The 19,955-nt window shown below is 38.7% G+C and overlaps 1 protein-coding gene across 1 annotated transcript in view; it reads left to right on the top strand.

The window, feature by feature from the left end:
• Positions 1-1,372: 1,372 nt before the first annotated feature.
• ZCCHC4 (zinc finger CCHC-type containing 4) overlaps positions 1,373-19,955 on the top strand; it is a 42,929-nt gene continuing 24,346 nt past the window's right edge. Inside the window, exons 1-5 of the mRNA XM_066281174.1 lie at positions 1,373-1,520; positions 2,306-2,424; positions 3,132-3,214; positions 14,677-14,952; positions 15,386-15,466. Coding sequence (XP_066137271.1) covers positions 1,394-1,520; positions 2,306-2,424; positions 3,132-3,214; positions 14,677-14,952; positions 15,386-15,466 — 686 coding nt within the window. The 5' untranslated portion in view covers positions 1,373-1,393. The remainder of the gene's footprint in view (positions 1,521-2,305; positions 2,425-3,131; positions 3,215-14,676; positions 14,953-15,385; positions 15,467-19,955) is intronic.

Here is a 19,955-nt window from a genome sequence, read left to right as displayed (position 1 = left end):
TGTCTGTCCCTCTCTCTCTCTCTCTGTCTCTGCCACACACACACACACACACACACACACACACACACACACAAAGTATCATTAGAAAAGCCTGACCTGTGTTTGCACAGTGGGTAGAGCATCGACCTGAAATGCTGAGGTCACTGGTTTGAAACCTGGGCATGCTTGTACAAGGCACATACAAGAAGCAACTACTATGAGCTGATGCTGCCTGCTTCTCCACCTCTCCTTTCTCTCTTTCTCCTTTCTCTCTCTCAAAATAAAAAAATAAAATCTTTTTAGAAAGGTATCATTAGACATGGGTCCAGAAAGTTCTCTATCCTAAAGATTTAGACATGCCAATAACTTGTGCTGGACAACTTGAATTGTTACGCCAGAGACCAGGTGCTCAGGTGCAGGTCAAGGAGTTGAGTGAAACCACTGCATGAAATGTGCTTGGAAAAGAGCAATATTTCTAAATTAATATAACATAGCAGTGAATGTGTGAGTTTAAATATGTACAAGGTCCATCGATTCCTTAAATACTATAAGGAGATTTATTTATTTCATCTACAGCCATACCTGTGTGTTTACTACAGCTATGTCTTAATTTGGATAGATTGATACAAGTCCTGTGTGCCTATTTTGTTAGATTTAGGTGAAGCCTAAATACTTCATTTATTTGAGTCGTTATAAGTGGTATTCTGTTTTTAATTTTGGTGCTTTCAAGTGATTTTTGCTAGTATATAGAAGCACAATAAATTTTGTATGTTTATCTGGTATCCTGCAACCTTGTTAAACTCAGTTTAAACTAGAGTTATTTTTGTAGATTCCTTGGGATTTTCTATGTAGCCAATCATGTCAGATGCAGATAGGGATATTTTTATTTCCTTACAATAAATAAATGCCGATGGATACGGAACTATAACGTGTAAGTGTACACACTGTTCAGAAGGTAGGAGATGACAGTGTGCCACCAACCTTGAGAAGAGGGCGGTTTCATGAAGCGCGAAGGCTTTCAGCTCTCTCTTGTCAACTGCTGTTGGTGGTGATGCTGCCTTTTGGACTTAAATCCGACCAAAGCTTTGCTCCGAAGTGTTATCTCGTCTCCTGACTGTATTCTTATGAAAGGAGGGTATTTACAGGTGCTAAAGGGTGCAGCAGGAAATACGTAAGCTTATTGCACAGGTCCAGCAAGTTGCCTGTGAGTCGTACCCTTCCGTATCAAGGACTTCTTAGGGGCAGCCAAGGACTGGCGGCGACTGCATTTCAGGGAATGGCCTTGCCCCGCGGTCGCAGGTCCTCCCAGGCGTGCGGGGGCGCTGCGAGTCTCAGCGGGTGGTGGCGGCGCTCTTTCTCAGCCTCATTTTTTTTTTTTTTTTTTGGCTGAGGCTTTCGGGACGGCGGCGGGAAGATGGCGACGCTCAGAGACCGGCTTGGAGCGGTGGAGGCAGAGGGGAGCGCGGGCAGTCAGGGGCGCGCGGGAGCGGAGGTGGTGCTCGTCCCCGATGCCGCCACCCCCGCCCCGCTGTGCCCTCACGGTGGGTCCGTGTGTGGGCTCAGCCTAGGGGCGAGCTTTCGCCGAGTTTCTAGGGGCTGCTGGGGCTCCCGGGTCCTTACCAGCCTCTCTCCCTGGAAACGTGTGTGATGCCTAGAAAACGCTCCTTCCGCGGGAACTTGTGGTCTTCAACGTAATTAAGAAATCGTCACAAAAAGTCCCCATTGGGCTCTACGGTCATTTACATACATTTTTAATTTTTATTTTTTAGGGAAGAAGAAGAGAGGTAGAGGCTAGGCAAAGAGCATGCGTGTTATTGAGTAATTCCCATTGCCAAGTACTTGGGGGTACTTCCATTTGTTGATTTGCTATCCGTTCAGTAAAAGTAAAAAAAGAAAGAAAGAAATGTTAGGGAGAATGATGGAATGAATTCCTCCCTAGCAACCAGACCCAGTTTTCCTCTAACTCGCGGAGAGAGGGTGTGTCCGGCTCTAAAGGCTCGGATCTCCACGGAAAGGGTAACCGAGCGGACGCAGGTGGCAAAGCGCTCAGCGCTCTGGACGCTTGCCTTGTTTTAGCCTCGGGACCCAGGTCATTCATCATGTAGACAGCAGCTCTGCTAACAATAGCATTTCATTTCTGGAGAGGACCGGTTTGCAAAAATTATTTCTTAAGTACATTATTAAAACAAAGTAGTGGATTTAGTTGTGACAAATCGTGCATAAAATTAAAACAAGTTTTATTTAAGGGTGCTGAAAACTCGGAACTTGATGTAGATGACTATTGTTTGACATGGTTTTTTTTTTTTTTTTCCTGCTCCGGAACTAGGACCCACACTTTTGTTTGTAAAAGTGAGCCAAGGGAAAGAAGAAACACGGAGATTTTATGCCTGCTCAGCCTGTAGAGATAGAAAAGATTGTAATTTTTTTCAATGGGAAGATGAAAAGGTATATTAACTTTTTTGATATATATTTTTTATTTTTGATATATGTGACATTTTTGAGAATGTGTGAGATAAATCTTGTAAAAGATGAGTATACCATGTTTTTGTTAAACTGGAGTTCATACTTTGAACTTTGATCACTGATGTCTTCAAAACTACTATCTCAAAGACTTAGTTCCCAGTAAGACCTTCTGAGGTGTTAGTATTGCGTTTACAAATACAGATTTCTCCCTAAAGAATCTAGGTCATGATCATTCCAGAAAATGTTTTAGAAAAACACTTTTTAAAGAACATTTGCATTGAACATTCTTTATACAGCTGTTGGATGACTAATGAAGGCACTTAGATAGTTATGAGCTGGGTATCCTCTTGGACTCCACCCCAAGCTTCTGAAAGTTTTGACTAGGATATTAACAGTTTTGTTAGGCTTATTAGAAAACAGTCTTGTGTATTATGCTTCTGCAGACCTTTTAATTACCACATGTGAGTTAATCTCAGTACTTTATTATGTTGGTTGGATACTGCTTCAAACTACTCTAGAATTTTTCCAGTGTAACATTTTGGTCTCCCCACCCCACCCCTCCGAAATGAATGCTTGGTTACAACTTTGAGCTGCCTGAATTTCTGGCTTCTCGATGTCAGAATGTGATATTGGTTTCTTTAGTGTAGTAGCAAGTTTGATGGTATATTAAGTGGATTTTGTTTTCTCAGTTGTCAGGAGCTAGACTTGCTGCCCGAGAAGCTCATAACCGAAGATGTCAGCCTCCACTATCCCGAACGGAGTGTGTGGAAAGGTACTGATGTGTTGTCATTTTTAATTTTCCTGTTTTGTTTTACCTGTGCCTTTTAAGTTTAATTAATTAATTAATTTTATTGTGATAAGTATACACACACACGTGCATAAAACTTACCAATTCAGTAGCATTAATTACATTCACAATCTTGTGCATCCATCACGACTATTTCTAAAACTATCACCCCAAACAGAAACTGTCACTATTAAGCAATAACTCCCATTTTACCTCCCCCAAGTCCCTGGCAACCTCTAATCTTGGAGACTATTTGTCTCCATGAATTTCACTATTCTGGGTATCTTAGATGAATGAAATGATCAATATTTGTTTTTTTATATTTGACTTATTTCACGTAATGTAATATTTTCAAAGTTCGTCCATGTTGTAGCATGTGTTAGAATTTCAGCCTTTATTTTAAAAAATTATTTATTTTAGAGAGGAGAGAGAATAAAAATGAGAGAGAGAAAGAGAGAAAGGGGTGAGGAGCAGGAAGCATCAACTCCCACATGTGCCTTGACCAGACAAGTGCAGGGTTTTGAACCGGCGACCTCAGCGTTCCAGGTCGACGCTTTATCCACTGCGCCGCCACAGGTCAAGCCCAGCCTTTTTATAGCTGAATCATATTATCCCATTGTATGTATATACCACATTTTGTTTTGTTTATTCATCCATCAGTGGAGACTTGGGTGTTTCCATATATTTAATTATTGTGAATAGTGCTGCAGTACATATTGGTGTATAACTATCTGAGTCCCTGTTTTCAGTTTGGTTGCATATATACCTAGGAGCAGAGTTACTGGCTCATATGGTAGTACTATTTTTAGTTGTGTTTTTTTTTTTTTCAGAGACAGAGAGAGAGTCAGAGAGAGGGATAGACAGGGACCGACAGACAGGAATGGAGAGAGTGAGAAGCACCAATCATTAGTTTTTCGTTGTGGCACCTTAGTTGTTCATTGATTGCTTTCTCATATGTGCCTTGACCGCAGGCTTACAGCAGACCGAGTAACCCCTTGCTTGAGCCAGCAACCTTGGGTCCAAGCTGGTGAGCTTTTTGCTGAAACCAGGTGAGCCTGCATTCAAGCTGGCAACATTGGGGTCTCGAACCTGGGTCCTCCACATCCCAGTCCAGTGCTCTATCCACTGCGCCACCGCCTGGTCAGGCCTAGTTTTAGTTTTTGGAGAAACCTCCATACTATTTTCCACAGTTGCTGCCCCATTTTACATTCCCACCAGCAGTATATGAAGGTTCTTATTTCTCCACGTCTTTGTCAACATTTACCGTATTTTTTGCTCCATAAGACACACTCTTTCCCTCCCAAAAGTGGAGGGGAAAATGCTCGTGCATCTTATGGAGAAAAAAATACGGTATTTTATTAAATATTTTAACACACCATTTGGTTCAGAATATATTTTTTCTTATTTTCCTCCTTAAAACCCTACGTGTGTCGCTAGTTCCTAAGGATCATGTCTGCGAGTCAGGATTCCCGGTAAGGAAAAAAAAAAAAAAACAAAAAAAAAAAAAACAACAAAAAAAAACCCTACGTGTGTCTTATGGTCAGGTGCGTCTTATGAAGTGAAAAATACGATATTTTCAGTTTTATTATTATTATTATTCTTGCCATCCCAACAATTGTGAAGTGGTATTTGGTTTTAATTTTTTATTTCCCTGTACTCATGTTGATCATTTTTTCATGTGTTTTTGCCATTTGCTTATCTTTGGAGAAATGTCTGTTCATTTCTCTTATTGATAGGGTTTTCTTTTGGTTATTGAATTACAGGAGTTCTTTATATGTTCTTGGTGTGTTTATATGTTCACTCTTATCAGATGATTTGTGACTATTTTCTTCCATTCTTTATATTGTTTTTTCACTTTCTTGATGATGTCCTTTGATACACAAAGTTTTTAACTTTGATAAAGTCCAGTTTATCAAATTTTTCTTTTGTTGCTTGTGCATTAGGTATCATAGCTAATAATTCATTGCTAAATACGAAGCCATGAAGATTTCCTGTAATTTTTTAAAAAAATATTAAATGAACCAATTTTTTCTTTTAAGCAGTAAACACCTGTTTTTGAATATCTGCACTGTTAACATGATTTATTGGGTGAACTAGAATTGAGTCATAGATTTGACTATCTGGCAAACCTGTGAAAGTAATTCATCCCTCTCCTGTGTCATAGGCCTTGTGCTCTGTGTACTGGGAGAAGCTTCTTAAGAGTCCCTTGTTCTGACTTGCTGGTGACAGATAGGTGTAGGCTAATGGCCACTCCTGTGGCGACCTGGGCTGCTGTGTTTTGATGGATTCTGAGGTCTTATCCAGGTTAAGTGGAAGGGATTACTGGGATCTATTAAAAATGTCTTCCTAAGCTTCTTAGTAGATTTCAAAGTCCTTTGATGGAGGAGGCTTTTCTTAAGATAAATGGTTTGTCTCTTAACCAAAGCACTTAATCAGTGATGCCTACTTAATTTATAGGAATTCAATTGATAACGAAAAATGTTGAAAGGGGAAGTAATATAAATTGAGCATTACTGTGAGTTGGGCATTAAGCTAGATGTTTTGCATGAGATGTTGTTTAATCCTGCTGAGTTGTTTTACTGGGATGAGAAAATTGAGGCTTGGAGAAGTTAAGTAACTACATAATACTAGAATAAGCAGTGATTCATTAATGCCTCTCTGATTCTAACATGGCATTTTTAAACTTAAAAGCAGATGTTGGCCCTGGCCGGTTGGCTCAGTGGTAGAGCGTCGGCCTGGCATGTGGAAGTCCCGGGTTTGATTCCCGGCCAGGGCACACAGGAGAAGCACCCATCTGCTTCTCCACCCCTCCCCTTCTCCTTCCTCTCTGTCTCTCTCTTCCCCTCCCGCAGCAAAGGCTCCATTGGAGCAAAGATGGCCCGGGCGCTGAGGATGGCTCCTTGGCCTCTGCCCCAGGCGCTAGAATGACTCTGGTTGCAACAGAGCAACACCCCAGATGGGCAGAGCATCACCCCCTGGTGGGCATGCTGGGTGGATCCCGGTCGGGCGCATGCTGGAGTCTTTCTGACTGCCTCCCCGTTTCCAACTTCAGAAAAATACAAACAAACAAACAAACAAAACAAAACAAAAAAGCAGATGGTAATTAATATATGATGTGTATCCCTGGCTGGATAGCTTGGTTGGTTAGAGCAGCATCCTGAATCACAGAGGTTGCTGGTTTGATCCCTGGTCAGAGCACATACAGGAACAGATTGATGTTCCTGTCTCTCTCTCTCTCTCTCTCTCTCTCTCTCTCTCTCTCTCCTTTCCTGTCTCACTAAAACCAATAAATAAAAATAAAAAAATATATATATAATGTGTAGTGATTTAATTTAAAGAGCTATAAGGAGATAAACATAAGGAGGTATGTCGAGATATATCATAATGAGATTATCATAATGAGATAAAATAGAGTATCTACGATGCAGAAAGTAGACATTGCTTATGGTTTCTCCCTTTGCACCCGTCACCTTTGTCATTTTGTTACATTGCCTCCAGCCTTTTTTCCTGTGCCAGGGTTTGTTTTACAAGGTTGTAATCATAACATGTACATAGTTTTGTACTCCGCCTTACCACTTTTATCTGATAAGCATGTTGCTTATGTTATTATGTAAGGATATTGGTAATTCAATTAAACTCTTGAATTAAATTCAAGAAAATTTAGGTGCTTTTGTGTTCTTGCATAATAAAACTTTAGTTTGGAGCTAAAACACTGTTCTTATCTTTATATTGCCAGAGTATGATTTTTTGGATATTTAAGAATTTTTGAAGTTTATATTTCATGCTTATTAGCATATAAAAACACTGGCCAAAATATGAAGTATTAAAGAATTTTCAAAAGGTTGTTTGTTTGGGCTGCTTATAAAGGCTTTTTACCTTATAGACTTGGAATTATTTAAAAGAGAAAAAAAAAGTTTAGATTCAGTAAGACTTGGGAGCCATAATTTTATCTGTTATCTAGTGCTGATTCTTGAGAGCATATCTTTTTTTTTTTTTTTTTTTTTTACAGATACAGAGAGAGTTAGTAAGAGGGATAGACAGGGACAGACAGACAGGAACGAAGAGAGATGAGAAGCATCAATCATCAGTTTTTCGTTGCAACACCTTAGTTGTTCATTGATTGCTTTCTCATATGTGCCTTGGCCGCGGGCCTTCAGCAGACTGAGTAACCCCTTGCTCGAGCCAGCGACCTTGGGTCCAAGCTGGTGAGCTTTTGCTCAAACCAGATGAGCCTGCGCTCAAGCTGGCAACCTTGGGGTCTTGAACCTGGGTCCTTGGCATCCCAGTCCGACGCCCAATCCACTGTGCCACCGCCTGGTCAGGCTCTTGAGAGCATATCTTAAAATAATTTTTAAAATTATAAGTCATCATGACCCATAACCTTGGATTTTGTTGCCCATTCTACCATCCATCCATCCACCTATCCATTCATTTCTTTTTCTTCTTTTTTTAAAGTGAGAGGAGGGGAGATAGAGAGACAGACTCCTACATGTGCCCTGTCTGGGATTCACCCGGCAATTTCTATCTGGGGCCGATACTCAAATCAACCAAGCTATCCTCAGTGCTTGAGGCTGACCCTCTGACCAACCCAGCTCTTCTCAGCACCTGGGGCTGATACTCTGACCAACCAAGCTCTACTTGGTGCCTGGTGCCAGTGCTCGAACCAGTCGAGTCACTGGCTATGAGAGGGGAAAAGAGAGAGAAGGGGGATAGGGAAGAAAGAGAAGCAGATGTTTGCTTCTCCTGTGTGCCCGGACTAGGGATTGAACATGGGACTTCTGCACACTGGGCCACACTCTATCCACTGAGCTGACTGACCAGAGCTATATTCATTCTTTGTTGAGTGCTCAAGAAGAACTTAAAATGCTAGTAGTGAGGTTGAGATATAGTAAAAAATGATACAGTGCAATGAAGAATGTCGATGTATCCACAGAAAAAGACTAAGTGCTCTGGAAAGTCAGAAGAGCTACATCTTACTTGTGCCAGAGCTGATCGGTCCAGTTTAAGGGAGTGGTATTTGAGTAGGTTTTGGAGGATGAGTAGAAGTATAAGCTTTCTGAAATACAACGTCTTTGATTTCACTGCATCACTCTGTAATTGATGCTCTGATGCTTTCTTATGTGTTTTCTGTGGTGTAAAATATTTGAAATCAGCATTCTTCTAAAAATTTAAAATTTTGGTTTTTAAAATCAAACACTTAATACATCATCTATTCTCTGTTGTTAGTGTGTCTTTAACTTTAGACGAGCAGTTCATTCTTGCATGTAAGTGGGCCTAAGGATGCTGTACCATTACTTGAGATTGTAATTGCTTTCTAATTTAACTTTATGCAACTCATTTGTAAGTTACTGTATCTTATTAAAGAACTACTATATTTGAAAGTAGTAAAATGCATTTCAACATGATACCTATCCTAGAAAGCGAACTTTTCCTCTGTTATTATGGCGTAACAATAGCTTTTCATTGACTAACTTATTTTCGTAATTGTTAGAATGAATGATGGCCGGTAGCATGATAAATTGATTTGTTACTTGATTCTGATTACAGAACTGGAAGTGCTGCTCAGACTTCTGGGTGCCACAGAATAGGACTTGATACTTGTTTTTCTAATCTCACTCTTTGGACCATCCTTTATAGTTCCTGTGCTCAGTTGACAGATTCACATTTTGTGCCTGAGATTTGACTTTCCTTGTAGTTTTTAGCTGCCGGTTATGCTCTGAAATGTTATTCTATTATGCAGTATGCTGGCCCCTCTACTGTGACCTCTGACGTCTTAGGGAAGATATATTTTAATGCTGGAATCAACATTAATTAATGTGCATTCAGATATTTTTATTTAGTTGATATTTCATTTGGTTATGTTTCTTTTCAGCGCTCATTTAAACTCAGATTTTCAAAGTCTGCTATTAGGGAAATAAACATAATTTGTCTACTCCAGGAAAGGCAAATGGAATATCAAATGGAGATCAATAAAAATGACATTTCAAAATGCTAGCCTGCAATTTGTGAATCATGCTGAGCCATGCAGCAGAATGAATTTTTTTTCCCTCTGGGGTTTGTGTATTAAGTACAAATAAGGAGGGAGCACTGAGTAATCCTTAGCTCTTCATGGTCTCATGTTTTTGCTACCAGACTGAAAAAACCTTGTGTCTGACTGCTGGTTGCCAGAGGGCACAGGTGTTGGGCCATTGGTGAAAGAGGTGAAGGGATTAAGAAGTTCCAGATTGGTCGTGGTAGTCACAGAATAGTCGCAGGGATGGAAAGCACAGCAGAGAATATAGTCAGTGATGTCATAACTATGTCCTGTGATAGGTGGGTTCTGGAAATATCAGGGGGAACACTTAGTAAAGTACTTGGTTGTCTAACCGCTGTGTTGTACAATTGAAACTAAACTAAGACTTTAAAAATATGGTCTAATTAGAACAAAAAAATAAAACCCCTGTGTTGAATGTTAAATGTAAAGCGGTACAGTTGAATGATTATGATGAGATTTAGAAGAGAGAGAAATAGGCATAAGATCTCAGTCGATCTTTTGTCAAGAGAAGGTTGATAAACAAGCAGTAAAGCTTTTTGAAGGACACTTTTGACAAGGCACAAAGACAGAAATGGAGGGTCATTTAACAGTGTTCTTCTTGTAAAAGTACTTGAACTTCATGCGTTAAGTCCTGTAGTGAGTGAACTGTCACACTCGCCCCTCGGGGCCTTGGACTTCATCTCATCTCTTCTTGGTTTTGCAGCTCTGCCTTTAGTTGGCATCACAGAACCTGGCACAGCTTTATCTGCTTGGGAATCTTCCTTATCCTTTTTCCTGTAAAGCCCTTGATTGTTGTCATTCTTTCAGCGCATGCTCTGTTGCTCAGTTGTGGTGCCTGACTGCAGGTGAGCTAGCTTTGTACTTTGTGTTTGGGGACTGAGACAGGGTGACGGCAGTGACCTCCCTCCTGGAGTCCCAGCAGTGCTCCGTTCTGCTGGGAAGAGAGGACAGTGTGAAGCACTAGGACAGTGTTTGCACGAGGGTGGACACTCCCTGCAACGGCATGACTTTCGGCTAGCTGACAGCAATTATAAATCATGTCAATATCGTACCTGCTGAAATGTGAAGAAAGAGGTTTCTTGGAAGTTATGAAATAGGGTGGTTGATTTTTGCTTTGTGGTCCAGTCCGACAGGCTTTCTTTTAATGGACGGATTTAGCCCATTTTCATAGTGGATGTAATACATAGGCTTGTTCTTAGTGTTGCTGTATTACATACTAAATGCTTTCTGTTTTTATTGCTTCTTTTACTTCTCTTTCACTATGTGTGGCCTGTGTTTGCTTTGCTTCTCTTGTTTTCATGTACGCTTCCGTATTTTTGTTGTAATGGCTGCCTTTGTAACTTTCTATGCCATACTTAATCCTTTTATTTTTTTAGATAGTCTTTATTCATCCAAACATGAGAAATGATGAACCGAGTATATTTCTTAATCACTGACTCATTTTAGTTGATTATTTCTTCTTAGGGGTTAACCTTAATGCCTTTAAGTATTGCTTATAGCTCTTTTACTTGGTTTTTCAGTTTCAAATGACAACTTTTGGCCTGTGGTTCTAAAACATGCAAAAATCAGTATACGTACACTGTTGCCACTTTCTCATACCCTGCCTGCCGCTTTTGTTTGAGTTACACTATTTGCATTTTGCACTGTAAGTATAATGCCCATGTTCCTGTTTTTATTCTGTGGTTAAATAGATTTAGTACGGACTGAGAGCCCTGGCTCTAGGCTCTTCATTCATCTCCTATTCGGCTGAAATACATCCTCTTGCAGTCTTTATTTTTAAAATAGAAGTCTTTTTATTAAAAAAGCTTTTAAAATCAACACTTCTGCTTGGCTCTTATATGATTCCATTGAGATGAGTGTCCAGAATGGGCAAATCTCTGTGTAGAGAGAGCATCCTCGTGGCTTTTAGGGGTGGGGAGCGCGGCGCTGGGGGTGTGACCACTGATAGGTGCGAGGTTTCTTTCTGAGGGCACAGGAATGTTCTGAATGATATTGTGGCAATGGTTGCACAACTTCATGAATGTTCTAAAAATCAATGAATCATATACTTTTTGATTTTTTTTTTTTTATAAGAAAGGGCTTAGGACGGTAAAAGCAACAGAGAGCCTGGGTGGGGCTATTCTAGCTCACTGAGAAGTCAGCGAAAAGGGGCCTTGGAGACGGGTGCAGGGTTGGCCTGGGACGAGCTGCCACTGCCCACTGCTCCCCTGGTGCAAGTCCTCTGGGGGCCTTAGAGTCTAGGTTAGGAGATGCACACCTGTGGGGGAGGGAGGGGGTAAGGGAAAGATGTGGGCATGCTCCCGGGAGGAAGAGCAGTGAGTCGTACACTTGGAAAGGTGTTTATGTGCTATGTGAATTAAATTTCAACAAAGAAATGTGTATGTGGCAATAGAATCAAATAGTTCTGTGAGGTTTTACAAAGAGTGAAATGCCTGTCTCTACCCATGCGTCTTACACTCCCAGGAGGCACCATGGTCAGCTCTTCTGGCTAATTCTTTTAGAATTCACCTTGTTATCTGTAGAATACAAAATGTGCCTGTCTCGTCCTTCGTGATTAATCCATTTCTGGAAGTGTCTGTTTATTTCCTACGGAAGATGAAGATTGACCGTCCCCTCTTCTCTCTGCCCTCTCCTCTCCAACACCTGCCTCCCGCCCCCTGCCCCCTGCCCCCTGCCCCACACAGCTGTAATCCATACGTACACTTTCATACCTTAGTCTTACATGGTTAGATTATGATTTTGGTTAGATTCAAAATTTAGTGTGCTCATTATTATAACCCTATAAATGCTGCTCATAGCTGAACCATAAAATAAATCACAGTAAGTTCTTTCCTACGTAGCTTTTTGTTTTCCTTGGAGTTAATGACAGTCTTGGGTTTCTTGTTGTAGCCACTCTTATTTATGTGTTTGTCACTGATTCAGCTGAAGATGCTGCTCGTGGTCTGGATCCTTCCAGAACATTCAGATGTAGCAAAATCTATTGGTGCCATCTTAGAGAAATCTGTTCTAGGACTTTTAAAAATGCTCTAGTCTGGATGGTGCCTTTTCTACCTGTCCCACAGGCTTTTCAGTAAATACCCAGGGTATAGAAATATATAACTTGAGTTCTTCCAAGTCCAAGATCAAACATTCATTCATAATAAATATTCTCAGAAAACGCGGAATAGATCGGAACTCTCACAACCTGATAAAGGGCATCTAAGGAAAAATGTAGCTAATAGCCTACCCATAAGAGATTGAGTGCATTCCTCCTAACGTCGGAACATAGCAAGGATGCCAGTTTCACCATTGCTGTTCAACACTGACTGGGGGTTCTAGCCAATTTCACAAGTCTAGATTCAGGAATTGGATCAGATGGAAAATACAGAAAAACTACTAGAGAGAAAGAGAGATCACATTTATACAACTTTTTATATTATAATTGTTCTATTTTATTATCAGTTATTGTTAATCTCTTACTGTGCCTAACTTGGAAATTAATCGTTATCATAGGTGTATATATATATATATATATATACACATTTATGTATATATATATGTATGTATGTATGTATGTATATGTATATATATATAGGAAAAAGCACAATATATACAGAGTCCGAGACCGTCTGCAGTTTCGGGCACCTGTGCTGGGGGTCTTGGACTGTGGATAAAAGGGGACCAGTAAGCGGGACAGTTGCTCCACTCATTTGTTCCCTTCTCCTGTCTCTCACTGTTTGGGCTGCCAGTTGCCCCATATCTTAAAAGTGTGGTTTCATATATTTTGTGTGTTAAAACATTTTTTTGAGGGTCAGGATAGTAAATCCGGTCTCTGTTACTCTCTCCTGGCTGGACGTGGACGTCTTCCACACTTAGCATTGAATAGTGAGCGGTCACGGTTGTACACTCGGCACTTCTGTGGCCGCCGTGCACTGGTTCTCTCCACTCGTGTTTCATGTCTTAGGGGCCCTTTTCTCTACTGACATTCTTTGCATTACCATAGAAGTTTCCTCTAACACTGCTGTCCTTTTCTTTTCAGTCTTAGATAAAGCTGTCAAAAGAACCGTTATCATAGAAATAGAAATATTTAAATTGCCGGCCTGGTAAGCTTATTTCTTGCTGTAGCCATTCAGAATATCTATTTGTCACCGCCTCGGGTGCTTTGAAGTGAAACTGTGCTTGGAAATAAAAAAGTTTTAAAACCCACTTTGATTCTGCATTAAGTTCAGTTTTTCCAGTGCAGTTCCAGAGTTTAGTTCAATCTCAAACTAGAAGAATCCTTTAGTGCCCTATTCGACATGCTAAGATTTGGACATTTCTGACCCTCTATGAGTCTCGATAATCTTATTTCTTTTTCTTTTGTTTTCTTCCTCTGATTTCATAGCTGGCATAGCATATACAAAGTCAGCAGTTTTTAAACACACTAACCATGACTATTTTCTCTATTTACTCATCACAGAGAAAAAAAAGGAAGACCAAGGTGGTGACTTTGAAATCAGGTATCAGGATGACTTGAAAGAAGTCAAATGGGTTTTTGATATATATTTTCAAGGCTTTGAGTATGAGCTTGCTGTTTGGAGGATGAGCTTCTTAGAACTGCCTGCCTCAGTATTGCTAAGAATAGAGGAACTTTGTAGGAACATTTTTTTCTTTTTGAAGGTAATTTTGCTTGCTATGTATGCCATAAGAACTTGAAGAATGATCTTAATTTCTCATTTAAAATGATTGTCATACTGAGCTAGACTGTTTAACACGCCCAAGTTAAAGCACGTGAATTTGTCGATAAATTTAAACATGATAGTGGTTTCCATTCCTACTACGCTATGTGAGTAATATATTAGGTCACATTTTAAATGGATATTGATCTTCATTCAGGGGCTGAATTGGAGCGTCTCAATTCTTATGAAATTGCTGATTCTCTTCCACTTCGTCGGCATGCAGCTGGACGTAAATTCTAGGCAACGTTCCGCAAATTTTTCTTACCTTTGCTTCATTTTGCAATATTCTTTAGGAAACAATAATACTTTTTGCATACTAAACTAGCAAAAATAAATTGCCTTTAAAAACAAACTTAAAATAGAGCCTGACCAGGCGGTGGCGCAGTGGGTAGAGCATCGGACTGGGATGCAGAAGATCCAGGTTCGAAACCCCGAGGTTGCCAGCTTGAGCGCGGGCTCATCTGGTTTGAGCAAAGCTCACCAGCTTGAGCCCAAGGTCACTGGCTCGAGGAAGGGGTCACTCAGTCTGCTGTGGGTCCCTGGTCAAGGCACATGTGTGAAAGCAGTCAATGAACAACTAAAGTGCCACAGCGAAGAACTGATGCTTCTCATCTCTCTCCCTTCCTGTCTGTCTATCCCTCTCTCTGATTTTCTCTCTGTCTCTGTCAAAAAACAAAAAACAAACTTAAAATATATTCTTTTATGTTTTGTTGAAGGTACTTGAAGTTCATTGAGTTGCCATTGTCTCAGAGAAAGTTTTGTCAAAGATGTCAGCAGCTGCTATTGCCAGGTGACTGGGAGAAGCATCGTGAGCATGAGGTGGTGGGTGACCTTTCTGTCACCCAGTTGAAAAGGCCCAGTCAGCTCCTTTCTCCCCTGGAAAACAAGAAGACAAATGCCCAGTATCTGTTTGCCGATAGGAGCTGTCAGTTCTTGATAGACCTACTTTCTACCCTTGCATTCCGAAGAGTACTGTGTGTTGGAACACCAAGGTATGTTATTTGATTTTTTAAAAAGTTTTGCTGGCCTCACTATTTAAATTGTAAGAAAAAATGATCAAGTTCTAGGATATAGCATGAAGCTTTGAGTATACAAAGAACTACCAAGCATGGCCCCTCTTAAGGAGTTTGTAGTGCGTACTCCATTTGAGGGAAATCTTTATAGATTTTCCACACATGATAAAGGATTCATTCTGATTTGCTTCTTAAAATTGTTTATAATTTTAGACTTCTCTGTTTCAGATAAGTTCTGCCTTTTAAAAATATTTGCAAAACTGAAATTTTGGTTATATCTGCAAAATTCTCTTTAGTGTTTCATTGAAATATTAACAATATTAATAGAACATTGACTTTTGGGGGCTTTATTCACTTATTACCTATGGCATTTGTAATTTCTTACTAAATTTGCTTTCACTAATTGCTTTAGGTTACATGAGCTGATCAGATTGAAAGCATCAGGCAACAAGAAGTCTAACATTAAAAGCCTTTTATTGGATATTGATTTTCGGTAGGTTTACGAAGTATAGTATCTATTGTTGTTTGCTGTCTACTGTTTCTTTTTACTCCTTTTAATTGTTTTTCTCCTTTTAATTGTTTATACCTGTTATAATTCTAGTTAACATTTAACCCTCACAGGATAGCTCAGTTGGTTAGAGTATCATCCCGAAGCTCAGAGGTTGCAGGTTCAATCCCTGGTCAGGGCACATACAGGAACCATGCTCTTGTCTCTCTCTCTTTCTCTCTCCCTTCCACTCTATAAAATCAATTAAATAAACTTATTTTTACAAAAAGAAAAAGTTCTTAATACATTCTGAATACTAGAGCCTTATCAAATATATGGGCTCCAAATAATTTCTCCCATTCTGTGGGTTGTCTCTTCACAGTGGAAGTGAAAAGATGAAGTCCAATTATTTTCTTTTTGATTTAGTTGCTTCTGTTTTAGGTATTATGCCTAAGAAACTATTGTCTACTACAAGGTCATGAACATTTATATCTGTTTTCTTCTAAGAGCTTTTTGTTTTAGTTCTTCTTATATTTAGATTATTGATTTATTTTAAGTTATTTTTTTATATATGGCATGAGGTACGGGTCCAATTTCATTCTTTTGCTAGTTGCCTTGGCACTATTTGTTGAAATGTTTATTCTTCTCCCATTGAATTGCCTTGGTACCTTATTAAAGATTAAATGTATGGGTTTAATTCTGGACTGTAAATTCTAGTCCATTAATCTGTGTCTATCCTTATGTTAGTCCCACACAGTCTTGATCATTGTTGCTTTGTAGTAAGTTCTGACATTAGGAAGTGGAAGTCTTCCAGCTCTGTTCTCTCGGGCTCCCTGCATTTTAGGAGTTTTAAGATCAGCTTGTAAATTTCTACAAAAAAACCCAGCCATCACTTTTATAGAGATTGTATTAAGTTTGTGGATCAGTTGGGGAGTATCACCATCTTAAGTCTCCCACTCATGTACATAAGAGTCTTTCCGTTTATTTAGGTCTTCTTTAACTCCTTTAAATTATATTTTGTATTTTTCAGTGTGTAAGTCTTGTGTTTCCTTTGTTAAATTTATTTCTAAATGTTTGTTCTTTTTGTTGTTATTGTAAATTGTTTTCATAATTTTGTTTTGTATTATTCATTGCTATTGTCCTGATTTACTTTTTTATTAAAAAAATTTGACAAAATACACATAGCATAAAACTTACTATGTTAATAATTTTAAATGTACAGTTCAGTAGTGTTAAGTAAGTAAAGTACATTTATGTCCTTGTGCAACCATTCTCAGAACTCTTTGCATCTGATTCAATTTACTTTTTATTTGAACGATTTAAATAGCCCCTTAACTCTTGCCTTCAATGCCATGCCTATGGTTTTACCTCTCTTGAGCCTGGAGTTGAAATCTCTTGGATAGAGTTAGACACAGGGGATGTGGATCAAGCTATTTTATAATGGAATACACTGATCCTTTTTTTTTCATGTCTGTAAGCCTCTGTTTGTGTGTTGCAAACAAAAGCCCAAGGTGTTGTACTAAGGATATCCTAGCTTAGTGTCTTTGATCCCATACTCTGTTACGGAGTCAATTCTACAAAAGGTCAACATTGGGTGTTTAGAGAGAGCTGGTTTATTGAAACATAGGAGCAGCGAGAATGAATTTAGTCTGCTGAATGTATTTATAGTATGATGGAGTGTGTGGTTAGTGCAGACTTCTCACAATTAAATCAGGGAAAAAAAATTCCTCTGCGTTATGGAGTGGCAGGGGTTGGTTGCTTTTGACTCTCTGACTTTGGTTTGTTGTTGCCCTGCGGAAGGTCTGTCCAAGGCCGCAGAGAACGGCCTCCACTGCAGCGTCTATGTAGATGTGCTATAAATATCCCTTCCAGGGGTCTAAGATATGAAGTTAACATTTCCTAAGATGGGTTTCTACATGCTCTAATTTTAGCAGGAAGGATGTGAAACTCTATTTGGCAAACTATCATCCAAATAAAGTTATATAAAAAAACGGATTTTTTGGGTTCATTTCATGAGCTGATTTTATTCAGCTCTTGATTACATTTCCTGTGTGCAGAGCGTGTCTCCCACTAGCAACCGGCTCGTTGAAAGAGGATGAATGGCCAAATTAAACGAATGTCCTTTTGAACAGTTTTCAAGTGTATGCATTTCTGATTGGTTTTGTTTGCCTTATTCAATAGAGAGAATAATTCTTTGTGGCCAATTTCATTTTAAGAGGGTAATGTTGAGTGATTTCTCATAATTTGAAATATGAATAATTATGCTCCCTTTTTTGTATTCCATGAAACTTAGAACTGAAATCAAGGCTTTTTTCTCTCTCTGGAACCACGACTGCCCAAAAGTTTTAGACAACTGTACTGTGTTGAATTTTATGTAAATAAAATTTTCTTTTTCAATTAAAAAAAATGGCTATTATCATATCAATATGCCAAAGTTGTGTGTGGATTCAATCCCCCATCAGGGCACATACAAGAATCAACCAATGAGTGCAAAAATGGGTAGAACAACAGATCAATGATTTTTTTCTCTCTTTCTCCCTCCTTTTCTCTCCATTCTTCTTTCTCTTTCTAAAATCAATAAATTTTAAAAAATTTAAATAACAAACAATGAAAAATAACTGGTGTCATTGTGAAGCAATGAAAAATGGAGAGGTAGTAGCAGTATGTGTAAAAAGGGATTGTGTGTGTGTATATATATATATATATATATATTTTTTTTTTTTTTTTTACTTCCACAAAGCAATGTAAGAGAGAAGGAAACTCTCAAATGATAATTGACTCACAGCTGTACTAGTACTGATAGATATAAAGTAATTAAATAACAGATATTCATACATTACTAGCTATTTGGAATTGAGTTAAATAGGAAGACATTTGTTTATTAATGGTAATTGACATTGTCCCGCAGTTTTTGAAATGTTCATTGTTACAGTATATAGTTTAAATATTTTTCAGTTATCCAGACCTTTTGTTTACTTCTTCAATGCAGATTTGTTTTATGAAATTAACAGATGTATTAACAGTATGTTAAATAATATTAAGGGGATAACACACTGAAAATGGTGAGCAGCTGTTCTCCATCTCGACACAATAAGAAGAAATGGTTTAGATTATAGGAGGGGAGATTTGGTTGGGTATAAACATAATTCCCTAATATTAGGGACACTAAGACATACACAGTTATAGCTGGTGTTTATTAAAATAGTGATATTGAACATTTCCGCGTATGCTTTGTAGCTCGCACTGTAGTATGCACTTTACATACATAATCTCATTTATTCTCACCAAGGCCTGTGAGGTAGAAACTACTGGATTTCTCACTTTTAGATGAAGAAACTGGGGCTCAGATAGGTTCAATAACTTCCTAAGTTTACGAAGCTAATAGCTAATAGGTGAGACTCAGAGTCTGAAACTAGACCATCTGCCTACAGAGCCTGTGCTTCTAACCACAGAGTAACAGGAAGAGGACAAGCCAGGGTCACCCACTGTAGCCCTCACTGTGGCTGGTGAACCAGGAGTAGGTAGTCAGGAATCACTGAGAACAGGAGCAGACGCCATGCAGCACCACGGCCACGATCTGGTTGAAGAAGGAAGGATGTGTCCCTGGTTTTTTCAGCCTTCCCTCTAGGTTATGCATTTTGTAGACGGATGATGTGCTTCCTATGTGAATTGTTTATAACAAAATTGTCAAAGTTCAAAATCCCATTGAGATAAAAATGAGATTTCTATAATATATTACTTGAAAAACTCAGAAATCGGCAAGAAAGACGTAAAGACCCATATTCATAAACGGAGAGAACGGGACAGACAGTACAAACACACTGAAGGAATAAAGAACTCTCAGTCTTATGAGAAATCAAATAAATGCAAATGTAAAACGTTATTATGAATTTCTGCCTGGTAAATCAGCAAAAATTTATAAAATGTGAACACCCAAAGCAGTACTGTCATTCATTACTGATGGTATTTTAGAGTAGTATGGTATTACACCTGAAACTGATATAGTGTATGTCAACTGTAATTGCAAAACACAAATTTTAATTAAAAAAATAAAAGTAACAAAAACATTTTTTAATAAAGTAGTATGTTAGAAGAATGAAGTGATTTAATCAGTAAACAAATATCCCTCTTTCCTGACACTAATTCAGAAAATATGAAATGCACATATTTTTCTAAAATATTAAAAATCATATTTTATAAAGTTAATCTTCAATAGACAAAAACTTTGTATTAAGTACTTTATTTTTGTTAATCATAGAAGAAAATACAGTAATTAATAGCTGTTGAGCAGCAATATTGATTCAGTATTTTTCTTAAAGTTATTAACTATGGGACATGTATTTTAATTGTCAGCCTATCTCAAGCTTAACTATATGATAATCTACCAGTAACCTGATTGTTTATGTTCTTCTGGTCCACAAGAACATGTATATTTTATATGTGATATTGCATAGTTTTATCACTGATTTATTAAACTTGGGAACATAATTTTAGT

This window comes from Saccopteryx bilineata, chromosome 5 (assembly GCF_036850765.1).
Source record: "Saccopteryx bilineata isolate mSacBil1 chromosome 5, mSacBil1_pri_phased_curated, whole genome shotgun sequence".
NCBI lineage: Eukaryota > Metazoa > Chordata > Mammalia > Chiroptera > Emballonuridae > Saccopteryx > Saccopteryx bilineata.
Note: the sequence above shows the minus strand (reverse complement) of the source record. Positions and strands in the feature narration are given on the sequence as shown.